The sequence below is a fragment of the Lycium ferocissimum genome, chromosome 8 (genome assembly GCF_029784015.1).
Source record: "Lycium ferocissimum isolate CSIRO_LF1 chromosome 8, AGI_CSIRO_Lferr_CH_V1, whole genome shotgun sequence".
NCBI lineage: Eukaryota > Viridiplantae > Streptophyta > Magnoliopsida > Solanales > Solanaceae > Lycium > Lycium ferocissimum.
The window spans coordinates 43,588,807-43,613,957 of NC_081349.1; the positions used below are offsets into that span (position 1 = coordinate 43,588,807).

At 35.7% G+C, this 25,151-nt stretch overlaps 2 protein-coding genes across 3 annotated transcripts; one reads left to right on the top strand and one right to left on the bottom strand.

The window, feature by feature from the left end:
- The first annotated feature begins 4,296 nt into the window (after nucleotides 1–4,296).
- LOC132068550 (histone deacetylase complex subunit SAP18) lies at nucleotides 4,297–9,832 on the top strand. Its single transcript, XM_059462175.1, has 6 exons — nucleotides 4,297–4,431; nucleotides 6,372–6,404; nucleotides 6,824–6,934; nucleotides 7,774–7,869; nucleotides 9,355–9,432; nucleotides 9,511–9,832. Exons 1-6 carry the CDS (start codon nucleotides 4,324–4,326, stop codon nucleotides 9,547–9,549), a joined length of 465 nt encoding a protein of 154 aa, XP_059318158.1. The 5' UTR covers nucleotides 4,297–4,323; the 3' UTR covers nucleotides 9,550–9,832.
- Nucleotides 9,833–16,998: 7,166 nt separating this feature from the next.
- On the bottom strand, nucleotides 16,999–24,481 carry LOC132068549 (calcium-dependent lipid-binding protein-like). Of its 2 annotated transcripts, none has more exons than XM_059462174.1 (12): nucleotides 24,208–24,481; nucleotides 23,916–24,032; nucleotides 22,831–22,932; nucleotides 21,618–21,668; nucleotides 21,117–21,237; nucleotides 20,677–20,798; nucleotides 20,436–20,534; nucleotides 19,029–19,109; nucleotides 18,856–18,941; nucleotides 18,147–18,372; nucleotides 17,860–18,024; nucleotides 16,999–17,533 (listed from the first exon to the last, which is right to left on the bottom strand). In XM_059462174.1, the coding sequence occupies exons 2-12, from the start codon at nucleotides 24,018–24,020 to the stop codon at nucleotides 17,147–17,149; spliced, it is 1,545 nt and encodes a 514-aa protein (XP_059318157.1). In that variant the 5' UTR covers nucleotides 24,021–24,032; nucleotides 24,208–24,481; the 3' UTR covers nucleotides 16,999–17,146. The 2 variants fall into 2 exon arrangements, with proteins under 2 accessions (XP_059318157.1, XP_059318156.1); XM_059462173.1 differs by having other exon boundaries at nucleotides 24,159–24,481.
- Between the last annotated feature and the right edge of the window lie 670 nt (nucleotides 24,482–25,151).

Genomic DNA, 25,151 nt, shown 5'->3' on the forward strand with positions numbered 1-25,151 from the left:
ACGTGGGTTGTTATGGAACTTCAACCGTTATGCGTGATACATGGTTGATTTAATTTGACTTACCATTTAAAATGAAAGAAGAGAATCTGTTCCATAAATACAGCCTATTTTTAATCTGCCATATTTTGTATTTCAGTGTATTTCAAAAACGCGAACTCTGCCGGATTTTGTATTTCCCTGTATTTCAAAAATGCAAAATACAACCGAATACAATAAAAACTAGCTACAATTTGTAAATATAGAAAAAGTAGCTATAAATTGTTAGAAGGTATTAAAAGGTAGGTGTTTATGTAAGTTTCACTTAATTGATTTGTATTTGTTGTTGATATTTGGGCCTGGCCCCTTTGCATGCTCTTCTTTGTTTTACTTGGGCTTATCCGCACCCTTTCTTTGTTTGGGCCCCTGTTTCTGCTTTATTTGTCTGATAATGATGAAAGTGTTTGCCCTTTGCATCTGTATACGAAGGTTGGGTATATTTTCTTACATTTAAGGCCTTATTAGTATAATGATGAGTAATAGGTATCTTCTAACAATATTTCCCCTCTCCCCTTTCTTTGATTGCATGGGACCTCATCTCGGGCCATTTGGGCCATTTGATTCTGCGTAAACATGTTGGGCCTGAGGCCTAACTCTCTTCTTTTATCGAGTCCGCAAAGAAAAAATGAAAAGGAAGCTAATATTATCGAAGGCCTATCTATGGGTGAAAATAGGCAACTGGTGGGCTTAGGTAGGCCAACCACCCTAACCTTCCTTTTTATTTCATCAATATATTTATGTGTATTTGTAAAAATATGCTTGTATAATATTGAAACCACTATGAGTGTTAGAATTTAAGAAAAACGCTAGTATTAGTAGGAATGTCGCCCAAAGATTTTCAAATTCGGCTAATCTCAACTTTGCATGAAATCGGTATTCAATTTTTTCTTAAGTCTAAACTGGTCTAATAACTTGATTGAAATTGAATGATTTTGGGCCTTCCGCCCTTTGTGCAATTCGAATATAAATGGGATCAAACGGAAATGAGCTTTTGGGCCTTAAGCCCATAAAAGATTTTCTTTTAAAGGGAAAACAAGGATGTACGATTCTAGCTATAATGTGGACTGAATCAGAAATATTTTAACGACTGTTGGGGATTTTAACTTAGACTGAATTTTGAGAAAAGAATAGATGTAAAAGACCAATTTTTTAGAATCAAGAATATGAACTTATTTTGCCTTTAACTTGAACAAACTTTTTTTTAAGAATGAGATAAAAGGTATTTTGGGGCCAAAGGCCCAAACTTTATGGACTGAAAATTGAGGAGAAATTCACTTGGACTAAGTTTGAGGAAGATGGACTACGACTGAATTACGGATTGACTTAATATGGGCTTCAAATAAATAATTTGGACTTTAACAAAAATCCCTATAAATAAAACTCATTTCATTAGGACTAAAATAGTAACGACTCTACTCGGAAGAAATTTCGGGTGTGTCTTAGTCCGGAAATGAAGTGAGTTGAACACTTATGTGGATTTTTAAACCCCAAAAACCCTTTTTTTAAGGGGATTTTTTGCCAAAATTTTTCATTGAGTTTATGATACAAATAAATGACATTTTTTGCTGAAAATTAAACACTTTTTAAGCAAATAATACATTAATCACACATTAAGGGTCGTAGGTCAATCGTATTCTACGGATCTTTAATAATAGGGTGCGTAAAACCTTCTCTAGGGGATCACCAAAATTCTTACCTCGAACTTTGGTACCAAAAAGATTTCTCTCTTGCTTGAAAAATCTTTTACCCGATTTTTCTAGTTTTCCTTCAAATAAATTAGGTGACGACTCTAAAATAATAAAATCCAATTAGAGCACTAACAACCTCGTATAGCTTTTGTGCGCACGTGTAAAAGTGAACCATAACAACATGTATTTCGGTGTATTTAAAAACACGAAAATACAGTCGAAATTGCAATTTCTTAGAAAAAAAAATGTGGCCAGCGGGATTCGAACCTGGGCGCACAAGGGCAAAACACATGCCCAATGACCACTTCAGCTATAATGCCTCATGTATAGTAGCTACAAAATGTAATTATTGCAAAAGATAGTTATAATCCATAAATAGCTCTTAGGAGTAGTTATGGCATGTAAATTTTCCTTCTATATTTTAATTGGGGATATTTTTATCCAAATCTTTTTCAGTATAAAAGAAGTAGTTAAAAAAATTATAGCTAATATTTTATAACATGTGTTAAAATTGGCTATTTACTTGTTTCATCTTGAAAAAAGTTGGTACAAACTAAATGTGGTGACCAAATAGGCGCCATGTGAAACTACGTTCATTCGCACAAATGACCTTATTTCGGGGTGGTCTTTAACTTTTTCCCTTCAAAGACTTTTCACGCGGCATAAGTTTAGATTTTGGTCGGAATATGTATCATAACATTCCACAATTCATGACGGACACGATAAAACTTTCAACACTCAACACATAATCTGAAAAACACTATACAACTTATTCCGCCATAACTTAATTACTAGTACATAACCTATGCTAAGCAAAACAAAAGTTCAGTTGCGAAGATAAAAATGTTACAGAACTTATGCCAAGCAAATCAGATTTGAATTTTTTCATTAAATGAGCAAAAATTAAAGACCACAGCTATGAAAGACAAAAATTAAAGGAAAATTTACAGCTCATAACTACCTCTAAGACTTATTTATTAGTAATAGCTACCTTTTTTTTAAATTATTTTTGGTAGTTTAATTATTTATCAAATTACCATCTATAACTTGTTTTTGTAACTGCAGTGTATTTCCCTAAAAGTAAGGTACCTCTCTCCCACTTACCCACAATCTCTTCTTTTATTTTTTTCAAATATTTTTCTCTCACATCTTCAATTCACAACCTTATTTTACTCCCATTATTCTTCACCATATTTAGCACGATTTCTTCTTTTTCCTTATCAGTTACCCAATTTCTACAGGTAACTAAATTTCGTTATGTTATTTGTTGTATTTCTCTTCAATTGTTCATAAATTTCATCGTCTTTACCTTCACTTTTCATTCAATTTTTTTTTTTTAATTTTATTTTCGGCCATTGTTAGAGTATCTTCAACAAGCTCTAACTCTCCATTTTAATGGCGGATATTGATACTCCAAGCAAAAAAACATCAGTGGCAACAAGAAAAGCAGTGGAGGATCTCCAGCCAATGGGCGAAGCTCAGCCATAACAATTTGTTTGCTAAATCTCCATGGATAGGCCGAAATAAAAGGAAAATCCTTCTTATGTTTGCTAATCATGTGGTGTTGTTTATCTTATGAATGATGAAGAATAGTATTGATTATAGCAATATGATATTATAGCATCATTTAGGAGTAAGAGAATAGGTTGTTGTTGTAGAAACACCATTGATGAGAGTTGTGGAGCTTCATGCCCACCAAGTGTTTGATAAAATATTTCAGTATATTTCAGTGTATCAACAAACAGTGTATCTAATTTTTCAGTATATTATTTCGTTGTATTTAAATGTATTTATCTTTTATTTTTTTGGTATAGAGCCTATTTTCACTCCACTTTGTTTTCACGATTTTTGTATTTTGCTCTATTTCAATGTATTTCTAATTTATGAAATAGTTTCTGATATGTTTCATTGTATTCCATTGTATATACGCATACTACAACTTTATATTTCTTAAATAATCAATCATATTTCATTGTATTCCAGCATATATTTTTCTATATTTGGAAGTTTTCAGATCTTTAGTGATTTTTTAATTCAAAAAGTTTTGATTGTGATAAAAGTTGAGAGAGATTCGTGAGCTGTTATGGAATGCGTGAAATATGGTTGATTTAGTTTAACTTACCATTTAAAAAGAAAAAGAAGAATCTGTTAAAAAAATATAGCCTATTTTTACTCAACCCGATTTTGTATTTCCGTGTATTTCAAAAAATCTATTCCATAAATAGCTCCTGATTTCACTGGAGCGTGTTTACTGTTCACTGTATTTCTCTATATTTCAAAAAAACAGAAATACACGCGTTTTTAAAGAAAAGTAGCTACACTTGTTAATTTTACATTTTATAGTTATATCTAGTTAGAAATGATAAAAGGTAACTATTTATGTAGCGGTGCGTTTGAAGGAACATCCATGCCAAAAAAAATGCTTAATTGTATATAGGGATTTGGAATGGGCTGTGAGTGATCAAATGGGTGAGCCCAACAGGGTTCTTCTGATAAGTATATATCATTATAAGGCCCAAAAGCGAGAAAACTTGCTTGCACCCACCCAGACCCTGTTGTTGTGTGTTAAGAGTGAGAGACCGAGGAGACGAAAGTAAGAATGGCGGATGTACAGAGAAGGGGAAGACCATTACCACCACCTCCACCTAGAGGCGGCCCACCTCCTCAAAGGATCCCTCCCCGCCTCCAACCTGTTGATCGTGAAAAGGTCCGCTCCATTCCTGACTTTGGAATACAGTGCTTAGGTTTAGGTTGTGTTGTGTTGTGTTGTCTGTATTGTTTTGTAAGCTTTTGCTGTTGTTCTTTATTTTGAGGTGTTTTCTTGCTAGGGTTTTGGTGAAGAAGAGCGGTGTATTGGTATTCAAACAACAATAACTACTAGTATGCCTAATTCTCAAACTAGTTGGGCTGGCCCCATAGTATTACTTCCTTTGTTTCAATTTCTTTATCTTACTTTCCTTTTTTGACCACTGGATTAAAGGATATTTTGGTACGTATTTTAAGCTTAAGACCACAAGATTTAAAAGTTTTCTTTACTTTCTTAAATTCCGTGCCAAATAAAAACCAAACAAACAAATTGAAACGGATGCAATAGATAGTTGGCCAACTCTGTATTGTATCGAGGTGTGTTTTAATACAAAGAGAGTGATAGTTTATGTAGGTAAAGGGAACAATGGATACTTGAGGTATGAAACTCGCGAAAAAAGTGATAGTTTAGGGGTGTTTTTGAACATTAACTCAAAAATCATGTCCGTGTTCTTTTGTAAGCTTGTGTTTTTTATTTTCTTTTTTCTCTCGAGGTGTTTTGGGGAAGCAATCCTGCTGTTGTGGACTCACTAGGGTTTTGGTGTAGAAAAGACCTTATGTTTATGGTGTATTGTTGTTCAACTACAACAACTACTATGCCTTAATCTTAAACTAGTTGAGTGATACAAAATGGAATTTGAGAAGAAATCTAGCTAAAAACTAAGCTAAGCTAAGCTATACTAAAGAGAGCTAAAGGTTAATTTTCATTGATAAACTCTAAAATGCTTACACCAACATAATATATAGTACTTCCTCTGTTTCAATTTATGTGAACCCATTTGATTGGGCACACAGTTCAAGAAAGTAGAGAAGACTTTTAAACTTGTGGTGTCAAATGAGTCACATATATTTTGTGTGGCTATAAATCATTGCATAAAGGTGAATTGTTTCCAAATTTAGAAAAAGGTCAATCTTTTTGGCACGGACTAATAAGGAAATGGGTTCACATAAATTGAAGCGGAGGGAGTACTAAAGAACCCTAACTAGCTAATGACCTAAAAGTAACTATTACAATAAGAATTGGGGTAAAATGCATAATTAAGGAACTGCGCTTAAGGGGTCTGATGCAGTTAATGAAACTCGTGTCCACCTTCCGAAGATCAAGCTTCCAACAGATGTGTACTGCATCAATTGCAGCCGTTACAACCATCCCAAGCATTATCTCATCTCCCATGATATAGCTGCCAAATTCATATTGCATCATTGGGCTGGCGCCATATCATTAGAATTTATTTTGCTCCATTAGGTCCTGTTGTGTTCCAATACTACGTTGACTAGTCTCACACTGGTGAATTATTTTTCAAGGAATGATATTGATTTGGTAAATGGAAGTTTGGCACTAGCCCAAAAACAAATGTAAGTTTGAGAATTTAGAAGTTAAAAGAGAGTGCACCACTATGTAAATTGAAAAAAAAAAAATGCAAAGGTGATATGCTACTTTCTTCCAAGTCTATGCTGATTTTACGAGAGGATTATATCAAGGATATGTTCATACACAAACTTTTAGCCTGCCATAAATGAACCAATAAAATGGAAGAAGACAGTGTTAGTATTATCCTGGGACCATACATGCTGTCAGAAGTAATCTAATGATTGTTTTTTTCTTCTTTTTTTGTGTGTTCTCCTTTTTTTTTCGAATAAGTTTTTTTGTGTGTTCTCCTTATCAGCGAGTTAGCATGTTTTTTCTAGTAACATTTACCAATGTTTTGCATTTCTTTTTCTTACTTGCTATGTTAATGTGCGTTCATGGCACATAAACTGAGCATTTTTCTTTGCATACTGGAAGTTACTTACAAGACCCTGTTTTGTTTTTTTGTTTTTGGGGATTCCGTTGAAAACCAGACCTGTCCTCTGTTGCTTCGTGTTTTCACTAAGGTATGTACTCCAGATGAACTTTCTATCATTTGCTTTTTTGTACTTTGATTTATGTTTTGATAGAAGGCAAGTTATAAATGTTTTTCAAGAAGTTCTGTAGTTTCTTGCTTTTTTCTTTAAAATTCATGGAATAACTGTTTGAGGAAGACAAAGATCTATCAGATGTAGCCCTTACATTTTACCAGCTTTGGAATTTCTGAAAGTAGTTGAAGTTATCTGTAAGATTTTGCTTTTCGTGTCGTGTTCCCCTTTAAAAATGTATATGCTTGTGTATGCTTCACTAATTAATGTTAAAAAGTGGCCTTGCGAGCATATTTTTGGTTTCACCCACTTGTAAGGCAAGTATGAAACAAAAAGTTACATTGCTTTATGGTAGATCAATGATACACTCAGCGGATGGTATACTTTGGAACTTTCAGGTTGGTGGTCATCACAATGACAATGAATTTGCTGTGAGAGGCAAGGAACCCAAAGATGAGGTCCAAATCTATACATGGATGGATGCTACCCTGCGTGAACTAACTGATCTGGTATGAAGAAAGTAACACACAGAATATATTTTATAACTGACCTCTCCAATTTAGTTGTTTTCTCGCTCCCTCAATGTGTATTTACTCACTATCTGCCTGCATGCATAAAGCATTTCTAGATGTTAGGAGATTGTTGCAATTTTTGTAATGTGCCTTATCCTTGACTTGTATGACTAAATGTCTGGGAGATGAGCTGTTGGACCTTTTGAGTGGGGAGTCTTCTTCCATATTGTTCAGTTCACATATAAAAACATCATTGAAACAAGGTGCAGTAGATGTTCTTTGTTATTGACAGGTTCTGTCAGTACTTGGCCTCTCTTATGGTTATATGTGAACCAACTAATCAGAATTTACTACTCCTTATTTGGGAGGACTTGTTTGAAGGAAGTAGTAGTTCTATTCGGAAAATCAAGTTAGACTGCCTTTTTTTACTTTTCCTTTCTGGTGCAAAGAAAAACTCATACAAGATGTAGATTCCCTGTTAGACATTATTGAATCCTTGGAAGAAGAACAAGAATTTATACTTTTGCTTGTTTTGAACTTGTAATATGGCTTCCAGCACAGTCGTTGTACTGAAGATTTATAATATTGTTACCTTCCTCAAAAATAAAAATAAAAGAACCTTACTTTGGCCTACCTAAATGCCAGGAAAAAGCGGCAGTGTAAGTAATCAAATTCATCTTCAATTCTGTAGCACAATTTGTAGGCCATTGGCTTGGGGGACCATGCCAGTATAGCTGTTCTATAGCTTTTTTCACTTTTTCTTTATATACCAGTATATTTGCATGCTGAAACATTTAGGTTCTATCTGGTTTATCTACTTACTGTGACTGTTTCAGGTTAAAGAGGTAGCTCCAGAAGCAAGACGAAGAGACGCAACTTTGTCTTTTGCTTTTGTGTATCCTGATAAAAGGGGGCGATTTGTCGTCAGAGAGGTCTCTCTTACTTCTTTCTCTATATGCATGTTATTACATAAACTTGGTGTCTTTTTTTTAGTTATCTTGTGACTCTTTCAATGGTTGATGATACATGTCATATTGAGTGCGTATCTACCACATTCATAGTTCATGCAAGATGTCAATTTCATATTCACATGTTCGATAAGACTATTTTTGCACTAGAATAAAGGATTATTGCTGTGACAGACAACTAAAACTTCCAGAACATATCATTGCTAAATCGTTCGATATTTCAATTGACCTCTATAAACATGATATCACGTGTTGCCATTACCTCTTTTAAAGTTTGTTCATCCTGCATGTTCAATTTGATTAAGTTCTTCATCATGTCCAACTGACTTTTCGGTCTTGTACAGTCTAATTTAATTGTCACTGTGTGCAAAATTTTCAAAAGTTTAGGCTATCTGTGGCTCTGGTATTAAGAGGACTGTTTAAGAGTTGTCTTTTCTCACTTTCCTTCTGTTATTGCTTTAAACTTTAGTTATCCCTGGTTTTATCCAACCAGATTGTAGTCTTATGTGTTGGGCATACTTGAAATAATTAAAAAATGTCCCACAAGCATTTTCAAATATGCGTCGACGGGTATATGGTGTGTATATGAAGATTTGATGGCCATCTTTAAGCCCCGTTGTTGTATATTATTGTGCATATTCCTCTCGAATTATCTTGTGAGAGCTACTGCCTCTGTCAGTGACCTTTATCTTCTCATTTGTCTGCCTTCCCTCTTTTCTAGGATATTCTGTTCATTGGCATCTTCTGTGACTGTTGAAACTATCATCGGAAGCACATTTATTTTGTCAACTTTCCGTTAATGTGCACATATGGTATGGATGGAATTCAAGGAAAACAAAAATGTCTTTGGTGCATTGAAAATGCTATCAATGTGACTAGAGGATTGTATTAGGGTAAAGAAAACATATATTGCACCATCTAAACCAAACTTCTTGTAGAATATAGTTCCAGAAAGATGATGAAACTAGAGAGTTGAAACTGAGCTGTGACTGATGAAACTAGAGAGTTGAAACTGAGCTGTGACTGATGAAACTAGAGAGTTGAAAATGCTGACAATCAAACTTGAGATGATTCGCTTTCGTCTTTATTCTTCTGCCTTATTAATGAGCCAAATTGCTCAAGTAGGGTTTGGTCAAATGTTGTTCTTTAATGCTCTTGTGGTCCATAAATGCTATGTGTTGTAGTTTGATAATGGTTAAATTTCAATTCCCCATCGTTACAGAATAAAAGGAAACTAGGAAGTTATGAGATTTGAAAAAAGTGAGTTAATTATAGTATTTCCATCCTTAGGTTTCTAGGGTGGCAATGTTTCATCAAATTTTACTGTTAGAATGTTATTATTGTGTGAGAAATCTGGGATTGCCATTTCCATTTTTTGATGTAAAATTTCTTGTTATGATATTTTCAAGCAACAGTGATCTTATAGAATTTATTCTCTGTGACGTGAAGGTGGGGAGAACGTTTTCTTATCCCAATATGAGGCGACCAGATAGTGGCAGCAAATCGTTGAGTGAACTTAAATTTCAGGTAACACTCTGTTCATATCTGATCGTTAACGTCATCCTTATTGGAATTTGGTATTAACTTGTTTTTTGGTCACTGCAGATAGGAGATTACTTGGATGTGGCAATCCTGTTCCAGTGAGCTGTTATGGCACCCGAGTTGGGAATTAGAATTATGCAGAGACCTGTACTATGTGTTTCTTCTTCACTTCTACATATCTGTAGTTTTCTAGAGAAGCTGACCTAACGTTCATTTTTGCTGTAAATTTGAGATTGCCTCTAGAGTGCTCTATGACTGAATCTGTTATATTACGTTCGTATCATAGGTAATGAATTTAACTGCACTCTCAGAGCCTACTCCATTGTTACGAATTGTCAACACTTGTCCTTTTCTTTGTTAAACTCTGCTTGCAATTATCTTTTTAGCTCATGTTCCTACTTTGAATATACATAATATGCATGATCGGTACATTTTTTATAGATGTTGGTGGCTGGACAAGAAGTAGATAGATAATATCACTTTTGGCTTTTTGTTTGAGTAGAAGCGGACTCTGCAATATACTAATTTATTAGATAAAAAAGCTAGTCAGCGAGGATAATTCTATAGATTATGCTTATTTACTTTAATGTTTCGTTGGTATCGCAGCTTAATTCCCGTTCTTGGGAGCTTTAGTATGTACCTTAAACTTGGATTATGATGTTCAAGACGGCAGTACACGAAATAGTTTGTAAACTTTTTTTGACAAGAAATAGTTTGTAAAATTTAGATTGAATCCTGAGGATTATACTGTGGATTGATATGGAGTAAAATGATTTCCATGGGAAGTGTTGTAATTTTAGAAAATAATACTAATTGTTTTCAATCATATTCAATGTTTGTTTAAGTTTAAGCGTAGTTCTGTTCTAATTTTATATAACATATTTTTATTTGGGGCGTTTCAAAATGTTTATCATGTCATGCGTATACAGATGTTACAATTTTAATCATTTAAATTTCGAGCACATCATCTAAGTCATAACTATCGTGTAAACTGAAATGAAAAAAGTATAGATATGAGAGTTTTGATAATGTTTTGGTAGTAGATCTATGTTGACTAGTGGTTAAGATAGTAATAAAATGAGTTATAGAGATATTACCAGTTGTAGACCATGTGAGGGAAGTTTGCCAGTGCAATGACTTAGTTCATACTTTGTGCAACGAGCTGGGAAGAGTCGTGCTGACGGTCATCTACCTTCTATGATCTGAATCCATCTCGTGTAGCGGTTTTTCATTTTACTATTTTCCCAATAGGCGTTTTTATACGTTAATGAAACAGAGAAATTAGAGGAGAGAGCAAATAGAAAGGAAATGACCATCAAGGATTATGATAGGATGGATAAGATCCCTTTATTTTTAACTAGAAGTTTTGGATTCAAGCTCTGCGAATAGAAAATTTTTGGTATGGCGCACTTTCCCTTTTAATAGGCTTTATCCTATACGAATCCGAATTAATCAAAATTTTAAAGCGAATATTAAACATATTTGTGAAAAACTGAAGGAAAAAAAAAAAGATAAAAGAAAGAAAACTTCGTGAGAAGATAAAAGAAAGAAAACTTTGTGAGAAGCCAACGGTATTAGGAATCATGTAGGGAATCTGATCCAACATGATTATGCAATAAGTGGGAATAAAACGTTACCAGGTTCTTGCGAGTACACTAATTGCACCATAGCTATCTTAACTATGCTCCCGGGTATCGGCTACAACCCTGAACAATGTAGTAACCATTTTTTTGTGCGGATTGCCCTTCAAAGGCACTGGTCTCTAATTTTTGCCTCTCAAATTGCTGTTTTTTTATATTTTATTTTTGCCCTTCGCCTAATACCTACGAGATTTGGGGTCGAACTCCGTCATTAAAATAAAAAAAAATCGCACAAAGTTTTGTAAAAATTAGTCCTACGCATTTAGACCTTTTTTTTACAAAATTTTTTTTTTTTTTTTTTTTTTTTTTAGCCTTATTGCAAACCTCTACCTTAAGGTAGAGTTTTGCCTTATGCCCGAAGGCAAAACTCTACATTAAGTAGAGCATGCAGTCAAACTCCGTCTGATCAGGTAGAGTTTGAATTTTTTTTTTTTCTTTTGGGCAAAACTCTACCTTAAATAGAGTTTGCAGTCAAACTCTGCCTTAAGGTAAAGTTTGAAACCTGAAAGTAGATCAGGCAAAACTATGCCTTGCGATTTTTTTTTAAATTTTTAACTGAGCAGGAGTTCGAATCTGAAACCAAATGATTTTTAGCGAAAGACAAAAATTAAATACCACCCCGAATAAGGGCAATCGTGCAAATTGCCCCAATGTAATTGAGCATTATTGCCTTTTCCTTTTTTTTCTCTAGAAAACACTTATAAGACCTCAAAACATTAAAAAAAAAAATACTATATGAACCTATTTTCTTATTAGTCCGTGAAAAAAAAAATGACCTTTATGCAATGATTTATAACCACATAAAATATGTGTGACTCATTTAATACCACAAGTTTAAAAATCTTTTGTACTTTCTTAAACTCCGCGCTTATTCAAATGGGTTCACATAAATTGAAACAGAGGGAGTATAATGATTAAAAAAAAAAAAGCATCATTTTTTTGCGAGTTTCCTAGCTGAACTATTAGGTGTTTGAGGTTTCTAGCTGAACTATTACAAACAATTTATCAAAACTCGCCTCAAAACTGACTAGACCAAGTGTTTGAATACCATCGCAAACAACTTAGTTTGCCCACAAAAATTTCGTCCACATGACAGCTGACTCATTAATTGCGAGGTGTGTTTTGATAAATAGTTAGTGATAGTTCAGGTAGAAAAATCACAAAAAAGTGATACTTCAGTTGTTTTTTTTAACCATTATCTCTTTTTTTTCTACTTTACTTTTCAAATTAATTCATTTAATTCTCCATGTATTTTTTTTTTATCACTATCTCTTCTTTTTTTACTTTTCAAATTAATTCCTTTAGTTATCCGCATGGAGTGCCTTTGGAACCATTTTTAAACAAAAAGATAGTGTACACCATGCATCATCATATGTTAGTCGATGTGTATTTTGATATATAGTTGGCGATAGTTCAGGTAAGCGCAAACACAAACACTTAATAATTTAGGTACGAAACGCACAAAAAAGTAATACTTCAAGTGTATTTTTGAATCATGAAATAGTAGAGTTCCAAGTCGACAAAAAAAAAAAAAAAAACTTTTTACTAATTCAAAACTGGAGAAAGTAAAGGTTTCTTGGAGAAGAAAGCTTGAACATTCCCCGACATGAGTTCATATAAATCTCTAAACGACTCCTCAGTATGCATAGCAAAATGTGGTGACAGTACAACATTATCTAATCGAAGGAGCTCTTAAAAAACATTAGGCTCGTTCTCGAAAACATCCAAGCCAGCACCTACAATTTCTCCCTGTATCAAACATTGCACCAACTCCTTCTCGTCAATTATGGCTCCTCGTGTTATATTAATGATTATTACTTGTTTTCCTAGTGCTAGTAAAACCTCCTTATTGATAAAGTGACGAGTTTCGCCTGTCAATTCACAGCAAATGACGAGGACATCGCATTTTCTTGAAGTAGAGCTACTGGTAGATCTTGTTTTGGTTGTGGGTTAAAGTGCGGGGCAATTTGCACATTACCCTTATTCGGGGTGGTCTTTAATTTTTCCCCCTCAAATTGCTCGTTGCCCTCCGCCTAAAATATCCGAGGTTTTGGGTTCAATTTCGGTCAGTAAAAAAAAAAAAAACGCAAGGCAAAATTTCGTAAAGAAAAGTAGGCCTATTCGGGCAGTTAAGACCTAACTTTTGTAGTTTGTAAAATTTCGCAAGGCAAAAGAATTTTCACAAAGCCTTGTCTTGTTGTGATTTTTTTTTTTTTTTTTTTTTTTACTGAGCGAAGTTCAAACCTAGAACTTCGGTTTAAGCAAATGATAAAAATTAAAGATCATCGTCTTTGAAGGACAATCCGTGCAAAAAAAATGTAAAGGAGTAACGGGTTTAGAGGACTAATAAAACAAGAGCAAAAAGCACAAGGCTTTTCTCTGAAAGTTAACTTTTGTTGTAGCTTAATTAATACTATTTAATTCTGCTGTACAGAGATGTTTGTTCATCTGAAAGAATCTGAAATGTTGCGTTGGAAAATCTTCAAGAAAATAATCTTTTTTATTTTTTTTATTTTTTTATTCTTCTGAACAACTCAAACAAACGCTTAGGGTGTGTCAGCCTGCAGGCAACTGCTATAGTAGACGCGCCTACCATGACCAGTTGTGTAATTGTGTTCAATATGAAGGATAATGTTTGTCATGGAAATTATTTTTCACAAAAAATAAGTATTTTCTTACTTTTTTTTTTTTGCGTTTGGTACAACAACATACCCAGTGAAATCCCACAATGTGGGGTCTGGGGAGGGTAAAGTGTACGCAGACCTTACCCCTATCTCGGAAGATAGGGAGGCTGTTTCCGAAATACCCTCGGCTCAGGAGAAAACACAATGAGAAAGGTTAGATAAGCACAAACAGTTCAAAGCAAAATGCAAATGAAACTAAAGAATGAATAAGTCAAAATAAAACAGTCTAAAAAAGGAAGCAGTAGCTACCACAGATAAATAAGATAATCGAAGTACAAAAAACAACATATAGTAGCAAGAAACAAAGGACAACAGACTATAGATCGAAACCGCAACTACCTACTAGCCTTCTACCCTAATCTGAGTCCTCCAAAACCTCCTATCTAAGGTCATGTCCTCGGTAAGCTGAACCTGTGCCATGTCCTGTCTCAGCACCTCTCCCCAATACTTTTTCGGCCTACCCCTACCTCTTCTGAAATCATCCATAGCTAACCTCTCACACCTCCGCATTGGGGCATCTGTGCCTCTCCTCCTCACATGCCCAAACCATCTCAGCCTCGCTTCCCTCATCTTATCCTCCACTGATGCTACTCCAACCTTATCCCGGATATCATCATTCCTAATCCTATCTCGCCTGGTGTGCCCACACATCCATCGCAATATTCTCATTTCCGCAACTTTCATCTTTTGGACGTGAGAGCTTTTGGCTGCCCAGCACTCTGCCCCGTACAACAAAGTCGGTCTTACAACCACTTTGTAGAACCTGCCTTTAAGTTTTGGTGGCACCTTCTTATCACACAGCACTCCTGAAGCAAGCCTCTATTTCATCTATCTTGCACCAATACGATGTGAGACATCATCATTAATATCCCCATTTTCTTGTATAATAGACCCAAGATATTTGAAACTTCCTTTATTTGGGATGGCCTGGGTACCAAGCCTCACTTCATGTGTCACGTCACTGAACTTGCACTCCATGTACTCTGTCTTGGTCCTACTCAACTTGAACCCTTTAGACTCAAGGGTTTGTCTCCAAACCTCCAGCTTAGCATTCACTCCGCTGCGTGTCTCGTCAATCAAGACTATGTCATCCGCAAATAACATACACCATGACACCTCACCTTGAATTCGCCGCGTCAGACAGTCCATCACTAAGGCAAATAAAAATGGGCTAAGAGCTGATCCCTGGTGCAACCCCATCTCCACTGGGAAGTGTTCCGAGTCTCCTCCCACTGTCCTTACCCTGGTCTTGGCTCCCTCATACATGTCCTTGATCGCCCTAATGTACACTATAGGTACACCTCTGGCCTCCAAGCATCTCCATAAAACCTCTCTTGGCACTTTGTCGTAAGCCTTTTCTAGGTCGATGAAAACCATGTGCTGGTCCTTCTTCCTCTTACTATACTGCTCCACCAGTCTCCTCACAAGATGGATGGCTTCTGTAGTCGAGCGCCCCGACATGAATCCGAACTGGTTCTCTGAAATAGACACGCCTCTTCTCACCCTCATCTCCACCACCCTTTCCCACACTTTCATAGTGTGGCTTAGCAGCTTGATCCTCTATAGTTGTTGCAACTTTGAATATCACCCTTGTTCTTATACAAAGGAACCATCATACTCCACCTCCATTCCTCAGGCATCTTCGCCGTCTTAAAAATAACATTAAACAATCCAATCAACCACTCCAAACCTGCCCTGCCCGCACTCTTCCAAAACTCCCCAGGGATCTCGTCAGGACCGGTAGCTCTTCCCCTGCGCATCCTGCGAACAACACCCTTAACCTCCTCCACCTTTATACTCCTACAATACCCAAAATCGCGACGCCTCTCAGAGTACTCCAAATCTCCCAACACAATGTCTCTATCACCTTCCTCGTTCAAGAGTTTATGGAAGTATGACTGCCATCTTCGTCTAATGAGAGCTTCCTCCACCAATACTTTGCCATCCTCGTCCTTGATGCATTTTACTCGATCCAGGTCCCGTGCCTTTCTCTTCCTTACCTTGGCTAGCTGAACAATTTCTTATCTCCATTCTAAAAGCATTTATTTATAATCTAGGTAAATACTACGGCAGGTGGAGTGTGGGGAGGTGGGGATGAGGGCTACGGGATTGGGATGAAGATTAGGTGTTGGAGGGTGTGGAAGGACGCATTCAATATAAAGCTTGTTTTTCCTAGAGAAAACATTTTTGAAAATTTTTAATCAATCGAACGGGTAGGCCCTTCTAGAATTACATTTAACGTCCCTTTATTACTTTCCCGATCAGCGCTTACTTCCAATGTGAAGAATATCAGAGAGCCAGGGGTGGAACCAGAAATCAGTGCTAGCTTCATTTCCAATCCACCATTTTTAGCCCTTAATTATTAGTGGGGTTGCCTGAAAATAGAAATGATTTCACTCCAAGTCTTGACAATCAGGTTTGGAAGAAGCAAATCATAGGGACTTTCAGATAGTTTCTCCAAACTGAACACACCTTTCTTTTAGAACTCAAAAAATGAGTATAGACATATTATCTGTTATAGTAGGTATAAGATAGACATAAAATTCAGTGATTTCAGGAGTGATGAGATAGAGATTTGAAGATATGGAGAAAGAAGACATACCGGGATATGGGGCTGCTTTAGCTTGCCACTTATTTTATTAAAATTGTCATATCAAGCTAATAAAAGAAACTTGGGTTATTTCATGCCAATCAATAGACTGAGTTGTATCTATATGCCAATTTCTCTATATGAATGACAGGGTGACACCAAATGGATCTCTTCATGAATGACAGGATCATAACTCTACAAGAATGCTCTAAGCCTGCTGCCAACTTTCTCACAATCATAGCCAAACAAACAAAAATTAAAGCTTCACAGTATATTTTGGAACCTCAAAATTTTCAAAATAAGCATTGAAAACCTGTAAAATGTGCACATTTGCATATCTTTCCCCCACTTTTGAACACCAGCTCCCGTTTGGCCACAAGTGTTTTTCATTTTTTTTCCAAAATATTTCGAAAACATCATTTTATTATAAAATGTGACCAGTTTTTAGACAGTTATTGAAGATGAATTTTCCAGGTTTCCAAAGGTGGTTTAGACTATAGTTTTTCTGTTTTTGTGATTTTGAAGTAAACTCTCAAAACTTCAACTTCTTTTCAAGTAAAATGCATGTCCAAACACAATTTCAACTGCCAAAAATCATTTTCATCTCCACTCTTTTTTTCAAGTTTCAACCCATCTATGTCCAAATGTTAAGCTTAGTTTCATTATAGAAACAGTACACTCTTGCATCGATAAACACATTCGAAAATCGGATCTAAACTCTACAAGTTTACAAAAACTACTAAGTTTCTAGTCCACAAAAGTAGTCAACATCACTAAGGCAAAGCCTAGAGTGGCTTTGCTCCTCCATTTTCTTGACCAAAGTTTACTGGAGCAGAGGAACCACTCTTCTTCCTCGAATGGCTCGACTGCCCTGTAAAGGTCCTTCCCATAAACTTTCCGGCTTTGCTTAGACCACTGCCAACAGCTCCAAGGCCACTTCCTACTATCCCTGCACCGGCACCTAGTCCAGTTCCGACAAGACCTACTCCTGCACCAAGGCCGGTCCCCACCATGCCAACACCTGAACCGACGAGTGATGATACCCCGTCAAGGGAATCCATAGTGCTGCCGATTAACCCTTCTGCCTTTAGCCTCTTTCTTTCTTCTATAATCTTCTTCTCTGCCTCCAGAGCAGCTAACTGCTCTTCTTTGTTAAACTCATGATACAACACCTGCGATTTTTGGCATCACAAAGGGGATAATTACATTTTTGGTCCGCTCAAAAAAATAATAGCTAGCAAATGTGTATTAATATAATACACATAATCAGTGTATAAGGTTGTATTTTGGCTAGCGCTCGTAATTCATTACGGCCGATGGGCAAAGAATTAACAAATCCCATCAATAAGCTTCAATATAGAAGGAATTTTACTGGATATTCAACGAGACAAAAATGTAAAACAAATTTTCACATATAGAAGGAATTAATAGAAAATCATAAGCAGCAATAGGACTACAGTGAAACTTCTATAACACGATAGTGGACTCCGTTATGTACCTTCACTGTGATAGTTCCTCTATCTTTCTTGTCTTTGACTTTGAGCATGTCAAGTTTCGGCAGTAACCTTAATTCAATTTCTTTCGGAGTCTCCGCAACCAGCTCATTGAGGGGCAACTTTGTAACACCTATTCGTTTATCTTGTCCAACATCTTTATCAAATACCTGTCCAAAGTGATCATGAAGTACCTCATTAACTGACTTGTGGACACATTTTAACTGCAGTGTGTATATCGCAAAGAGAGCTGAATTCAAGCACAAATGAGAGGACTGTGTAAAAATAAGACCTCAAGGATAAGAGATTGAGTCTCCTTGTCTTCTGCAATCAACTCAAATGTCTGGTCCCAAACCGGATTTAGGTTGTTGTCGATGGTTTTTGTCTTAAGCTTAAATAGTGGGCGAATATATACGACTACATATGGATCAGATTTTCCAACCATTTCACTGTTCTTTAAGCTATTAGCCCTGACTACAGTCACTAGAAGCTTGCCCTGTGGCTTAAGCTCCAAATCACTGCAGGAAACACGCAAACAACCGTTACATAAAAATGAAATATAATGAAGACATGTTAGGAAGAGACAAGGAAGAGCAATAAGAGATTTTTAAGGTAAGCACAAATTAGAAAAAGACGTAGAATTGAGCAACTTAATTGATGGTATATGTGCTACTTCACAGATCAAAATACAGATTTACCCCTCTACTTGATTACACACAACTTGAACAATGTAGTATGTTGATACAGCATATAACCTATACCACTTGAAGCTCAAAATCAGGAATGAAGTTTTCTTTGAAATTCTGAGAGGAGGGAGGGAACTGACTGGCTTACTGGATATTCTAAATAATGAGCTGAGTAGCACAATCCATCACCAAAGGAGTTATAAGCACTGAAAACATTGCAGAAACACAAACACACACGGACACAAACACACACATCCCTGGGAGGAAAAGACAGATCTATTATCAATGACTAAAATAGTTCAAGACTGAATATACCTAGTATCCACAGGTACTCCGCCAATTGGAACGACAATTCTATGAGGCCATTCTAGCATATCTGTAACAATCGAGTTTACAGTGTCCTTTCAATGAGAAAGGGATCAGTGTCAGTCTAAGACGAGAAGATTTGAATAAGAAATGTCCAGCAAGAGAACAAGTTTAACACTTACATCAATCATATCCGAAATTCCAGGAAGAGCTGTTAAACTACCGCCGACAGCGTTCAAAGTATAATCAATTTTTGGCTTTGGCTGATAGAACGACAAAAAAGGAGTCAGTTACACAAATATACATCGGAATGTTATCATGAAAATAAGAGAATTTAATTGGTGGCACGTATTGTTTTATGGAAACAAAAGAACTCAACAATTCTTTCATCGATTATTTTAAGCGATCAGTTCTACCACTACGCAAAAAATGAGTTTTCCATGTTACCTAGCCTAGTTTGTTACTGAAATTCCAAATTGAGTTCCCATAAAATTGCATAAGAAAAAGGAAGAAACATTTTCGCCACATAATACAGTATTCTAACCACTTCAAACATTTATCAAGAAGCATCATCCTAAGTTTGAAGGGGAGCCTTGGAACAAAAGTAAAGTTGTCTCTGTGTCACCTATAGGTCACGGGTTTGAGCCGTGGAAGCAGCCACTAATGCTTGCATTAAGGTGGGTTGTCTACATCACACCCCTTGGGGTGCAGTCCTTCCCTTAACCCAGCTAATGAGGGATGCTTTGTGCACCGGGCTGTCCTTTTTTTGCCCTTTGCCCATCATCTTGAGTTTTCGAGACTTAACAAAAGGTGTCCTATCTTTAAGAGCTTAGCTGTCAGATGAAATGTTCGCACAACTTTGAGTCTGACTATTCGCACAACCCAAGGAGGTACTCAAGTCTCTCAACCAAGATGTTGGTTTACCAACACACAGTCTAACAACTTGTCTGGATGATTGTCAAATGTCGTCTCTATACAACTTGTTTAGATAGATTGTATCGCTCCTCGTCGTTTCATAATGCCACGAACTAGCAGTTTGAAGAATAAGCTTACAATATTACAAAGAAAAAGTAGGGTACTGGATAGAGTTATTATATAAAGGTAGGTAAAAAGTTAAATAGTTAGGATTATTAAATAAAAAGTAAGAGAAAGATGAGAGAAAAAATAAGGTAACGATGCGATCACACCAAATTGATCATTGCATAAAATGACACTTTTCATTGTGTCATAACAACATATTAAAGTTGAAGTAATAAATAGATAAAAAGAACATTGTATTTTAATAACAATACGATACGATAAGTGACAACCATCCAAACATGTTACAAAGAAACACCAACAGTTGATACAACCAATATCAAGACAAAGAGTTCATCCAACCCCCCCCCCCCCTTCCCTCCTCCTCCTTCTCTTGAGGGAGTAAGGAGGGAGAAGGAAGGGGTATTGAAGGTGATTCCCATGCCAACCAACTACCCTCCTCACACCCCTCTCCCATAAATAAAAATGTCAGATCAAGTATTAAAAGGAGCACAATTCAAAAGGGACCTAAGACTAGAAGAAGCATATTCAGCAACAGAATTAGGCTATACCTCAGAGAGTAAAGCAACAACAACGGCAGAGATGCAAGGAATTTCTTCAGCTAGTTGGAAGATAACACGAACAACTGTGAAGACCTGAAGATCTTTCAACTGTGATCAATTTGCGATGGTTAGTATAACTATCTCATTCTCCAAATAACTCACCAGTCAGAGAAACACTGAGAGGTGAAAGATTTATTATTTTTTCTTTTTATTCGGATCAAACGACAGGTGAAAGAGATTAGGCACCTACTTGAATGGGTATAGAAGCAACCATTGCAGCTTCAACACCTAAAATGATATTGGGATCACCACCCCATCGAAGGTCAATATCCATAGTAATTTGATCTTTTTTAAGTTTTTGAACACGAATACCTGTATATATCCCCCCCAAAAAAGAAGGCTAAAATGCTGAGCGAAATAATACAAACTAATTAAAGAATCTAACACATGAAACTGAAACCAAATCATCAACAGTCTTATCGGCATGCAACAGTATAATGACGAGAGATAAGCTCTATTTAGATTACTTTGTTTCCACTAACACGAAGCATGTCATATCAAAATTTTAAAAGCACTAACAATGTGCTAATAGGTAACCCAGTAAAAAATACAATGATAAAGAAAATAACAGAATCATGAAACAGTTCATTTTTTAGGTGATCAGTAATAATGACTGAAATATGTTGCTACCTTCGATTTTAGGTGACACAGTTCCCAAGGACAATTTACTGAACTTCAATGAAGTAATTCCAGGAGGCCGATAATCTTCTAAAAAAGGTTCAACAGATTCTTTTATTATAGCCTCGGCTGCCTGCGTAGAAGATTTATGACTTCATGACAGGGCATTTGAAAAGGAAAATGCTCGTTAAACTACACTAATAAGAGTACAAATGCTGCTGATCTAACTGAAAATTTGGCATTGATACAAGTGTTTGCACATGAAGAATGTGAACTTTATTGTCTAAATTCTTCATGCCGAGCAACCGCTGTATCTGATGAGAGGTTTGGTGATCACTATAAGAGAGCATTTGATCAGTGCACTGATAATAGAAGAAAATCTACATTTTTTTCTTTTTAGGATCAGTTAGAAGAAAACATCCAATTTATTTAACTATGTCAAGCACAAATTGGATGATAATGAAGTTACCAGAAATGACTTATGATTGCACAAGACAAGAGCCAAAAACTTACCTCAGCAACAAATGGCCATAGTTTGCCCAGTTGTTTGTTCAACCATTTAACCTGCAACGTGAGACAGCATGAGACAAATATTTTTTAATCAAAGTAATTTTTTATTGATGTTGTGAGGAAAGTATCGCGTATTCAAAAGTTATACCAGAAAGTAGAGAGCCTACACAAAGATATGGTTCTCCACAAAGGTGGAGGTAGAGTATTATTTAGGGGTTCTGACAAACCCAGGCTTTTGCTTAGACCATGTATGTGCATTAGGAAATCCATTTATTTAATATGTATAAATATTTATTTGCAAAGCCATTAACTATAACGAGCTATGAATTCAGTGGCAAGTTCTGAATCCATAAAGTTCAAATCCTGGCTCCGCCTCTAATTCTCCACGTAAGACACCTAATCATCTATGCTTACAGGAAATTATGGGTGCTCCAAGAGTCTAGTAAAATTAAACAAAAAGCTTAAGTTGTACAAATTCATGCCCCCCCCCCCCCCCCCCCCCTTCAAATACGATGTTCCTTTGTCTTCAGACTAAGCACATGAGTGTTAGCTGCACAAATATAACACTAACAATGTGCATTATTCTAGTTTATTTCCCTAGATTTTATAAAGAAAACATGTAAAAACACCAGATCTCATAGCTTCATAGACTCGGCACATAGCTCCTATCTAGTAAAAGTTTTCTCCTCATGTTGATCACACTCAGCAATGTATTTTTTTTTTTGTTCGAATTCATCAAGTAACAGAAGTAGAACCCACTTCAATGATCTAATTTATAAATAAACAAGACACTATTTATGACTGAAACACAGAGGAGAAACTTCATTAAGCTAAGAAGAATCGACCAAATCTTTCTTAAAAATCAAAGCAGCAAGAAGACTAGCATAATCTATAACGTTGAGTTGACTGAGAAGACATTCATTTAAATCCGTTAAAGATATCGATGATTTCATGAATCCGGTCCAAATTTACGTTAATTAGCTGACTAATTCTGCTTGTTCTTTTTCCCATGATATTGAAACCATTTATTCACATTAACATAAACTTCTCATCCTAAAAATTCCGTTCTAAAGTACATGAGCAATAGAAGGGTTACAGTGAAAGTCAATTTGGTGGATCAAGTATTCTATTGAAACATGAAAGACAGAAAAAATTGTCAAAATGCCGAGTTAGAAGACCATACGAAGGAAACAACAAACAATTGAACCCCACCAACCTGTTCATAAACTGGGAATGATATCCATTCAGGATAATTATCGCCACACATTTTCTTTAGATCATCCCTATTGAGGGAGCCCATTAGTTTTACCTCTATTGCCTGTCAAAGAAGCAAATACAATGAAAAGATGAAATATCTGTCTTTCAGAAAGGAAAAGCAGCTGCCGCACTTCTGAAATCTTAATGATCTTTTAAACTATCACAGAGGCAGCAAAAGAATACAGTTTTATGCATAATCCCCCTAGATGCTTCATCAGAGAGATAGTTTTACCAATCAAAAATAAATAAATAAAATGGATCTTCATGCCAAAACTGAGACAGCTATCCATTTCATGTTGAGACATTTTATGAAGTGTTTGTCCTCCAACAACAACAAAGTTGAAGTCGGCTATACGAGACCTTTCATAACAATTATGCTAAACGCTACCTAAATTAGACATTCCAAATTACAAAATAAGAGTCAACAATGTTTAATTAACTACTTCACCCGTAATGACGTTCAGCACAGACCAAAGCCATCACCACCAGCGGCGGAACTAAAGGTAAGGAAGGGGGTTCAATTCCCCTTCACCCGGAAATTACACTGCGCAACTGGGATAAAAACAAATAATGTTATATGTGTATATATATATATATATATACACACTATTGAATCCCTTTATATAGAGTCTCTAGCTACAAAAACAACAACAACGTACCCAGTGTATCCCACTGGTCTGGGGAGGGTAGGTTGTAGGCAGACCTTACCCCTACCTCGAGAGGTAGAGAGGCCGTTTCCGATAAACACTTGGCTCAAGTAAAAGCATATCAAAGAAGTTCAAAAAAAAGAACACAACGGGAGACAGAAGCCATGACAAAACACCAATGAAAGCATGCCAGATCATTCTTAAAAGTAATAGTCACTACAACAAAATAATACGATAATGGAAGTAATACTGCGACTATTATTATGTAAGGAAAAAGTTTCTAGCTATAGCATTTTCGACTCTACCACTGATTACAACACCAATCTTCAATATACTAAGCATACCAATTAACCAAAGAAAATGATAATTCAAACACATCAAATTCATGAAATCATACCTTGGAAATTCTCTTGTTGCTTCTATAACTTGTCATGTGTTTCCAAGCCGCCATTAAACCGACCCCAACAATCATCCCCATCAGAATCCCAAAAATCAACCCCATTTTGTTTAATCACTTCAACCAAAGTAACACAAAAAATAAGACATCAAAATTAACCAAACCAACCAATCAAGAAATACTTCAAACAAAAGAATTCAGAACAAAAAAGAAGAAGAAAAGAAACACAACATGGAGACTTACAGTAAAATTCAAGAATCAATAAAAAAAGAGATTCCAACTTGACACGTACTAAACAAACAGATTCTTTACTCAAACTCCTTTATTTCTGTGCATGTGAATTATATCGAATCCAACTTTATCTTTCTCATACGCAAAGTTCTATTACTTTCTTAGTTTTTTTGCCTTATTATTCTTGTTATTTCCTCCTGAAAAATTTGAGTATTTTTCTGGAGAAGATGTTACAGAGGAATTTTGTTTCTGTTTTATGTCAGTGCATTGAAGTCTCAGATTTTTGTCTGTCGGTTTCTATATTATGCAATAGATAGATTTTTTGAAGTTTACCAATTTTGAGTTTTGTCTGACCATTTTTATACATTTTTTTAAGTTCGGTTTTTTGGTCCTAACGAAAAAAAAGTGGGGGAGAGCTGGCGGGGACACGTGGCAGAAGCAGGCCTAAACTGGGCACCCAAGACACCTGGAGAATTTTGTGGACCCAATAAGTGGAAATGGACGGGCATTATGTAATAGAGTTTCACTAAACATGAAATTTATTAAGATTCTAATATATTTCGCGGATCGATCAAAATTAATCAATAAGGTCTTTTTGTCACACTATTTTAATTATAATGGTCCAAATGAGGTAAATTCGAATGACTATTTAGGTCAAATTTAATAATTTATGATTATTTAATGTCATTTCTATCTTTTCTTCTCAAAATTTTTCTTAATTTAAAATTGTACAATAGAGATTATGGTAATTTTTACATAAGTGTAGCCAAATTTGGGTCAAATTGGTGTGAAAATTTAGTAACTCTCAAAATTAATTACAGCCGTAACAAAAATATATTAATTATGTGATAGCGTTTGATTAAGCATGAAATTTATTACTAAGATTTTTCTCCCTTCGTTTCAATGTGTTTTACTTTCCTTTTTTAGTCTGATCCAAAAAGAGTGTCTCTTTTTATGTTTAGTGAGTTGACAATTCAAACATCCTACATGACAAGTTTAAGACCA

What these genes read in the sequence shown, in the direction of transcription:
- LOC132068550 (XM_059462175.1), top strand. Translation starts at nt 4,324, where the DNA reads ATGGCGGATGTACAGAGAAGGGGAAGACCATTACCACCACCTCCACCT. An exon ending in AACCTGTTGATCGTGAAAAG is followed by an intron (nt 4,432 to 6,371) that starts GTCCGCTCCATT and finishes GTTGAAAACCAG; the next exon opens with ACCTGTCCTCTGTTGCTTCG. An exon ending in TGCGTGAACTAACTGATCTG is followed by an intron (nt 6,935 to 7,773) that starts GTATGAAGAAAG and finishes TGACTGTTTCAG; the next exon opens with GTTAAAGAGGTAGCTCCAGA.
- LOC132068549 (XM_059462174.1), bottom strand. Translation starts at nt 24,020, where the DNA reads ATGGGGTTGATTTTTGGGATTCTGATGGGGATGATTGTTGGGGTCGGT. An exon ending in GCAACAAGAGAATTTCCAAG is followed by an intron (nt 22,933 to 23,915) that starts GTATGATTTCAT and finishes CTTCTTTGACAG; the next exon opens with GCAATAGAGGTAAAACTAAT. An exon ending in TTGCTTCTATACCCATTCAA is followed by an intron (nt 20,535 to 20,676) that starts GTAGGTGCCTAA and finishes AATTGATCACAG; the next exon opens with TTGAAAGATCTTCAGGTCTT.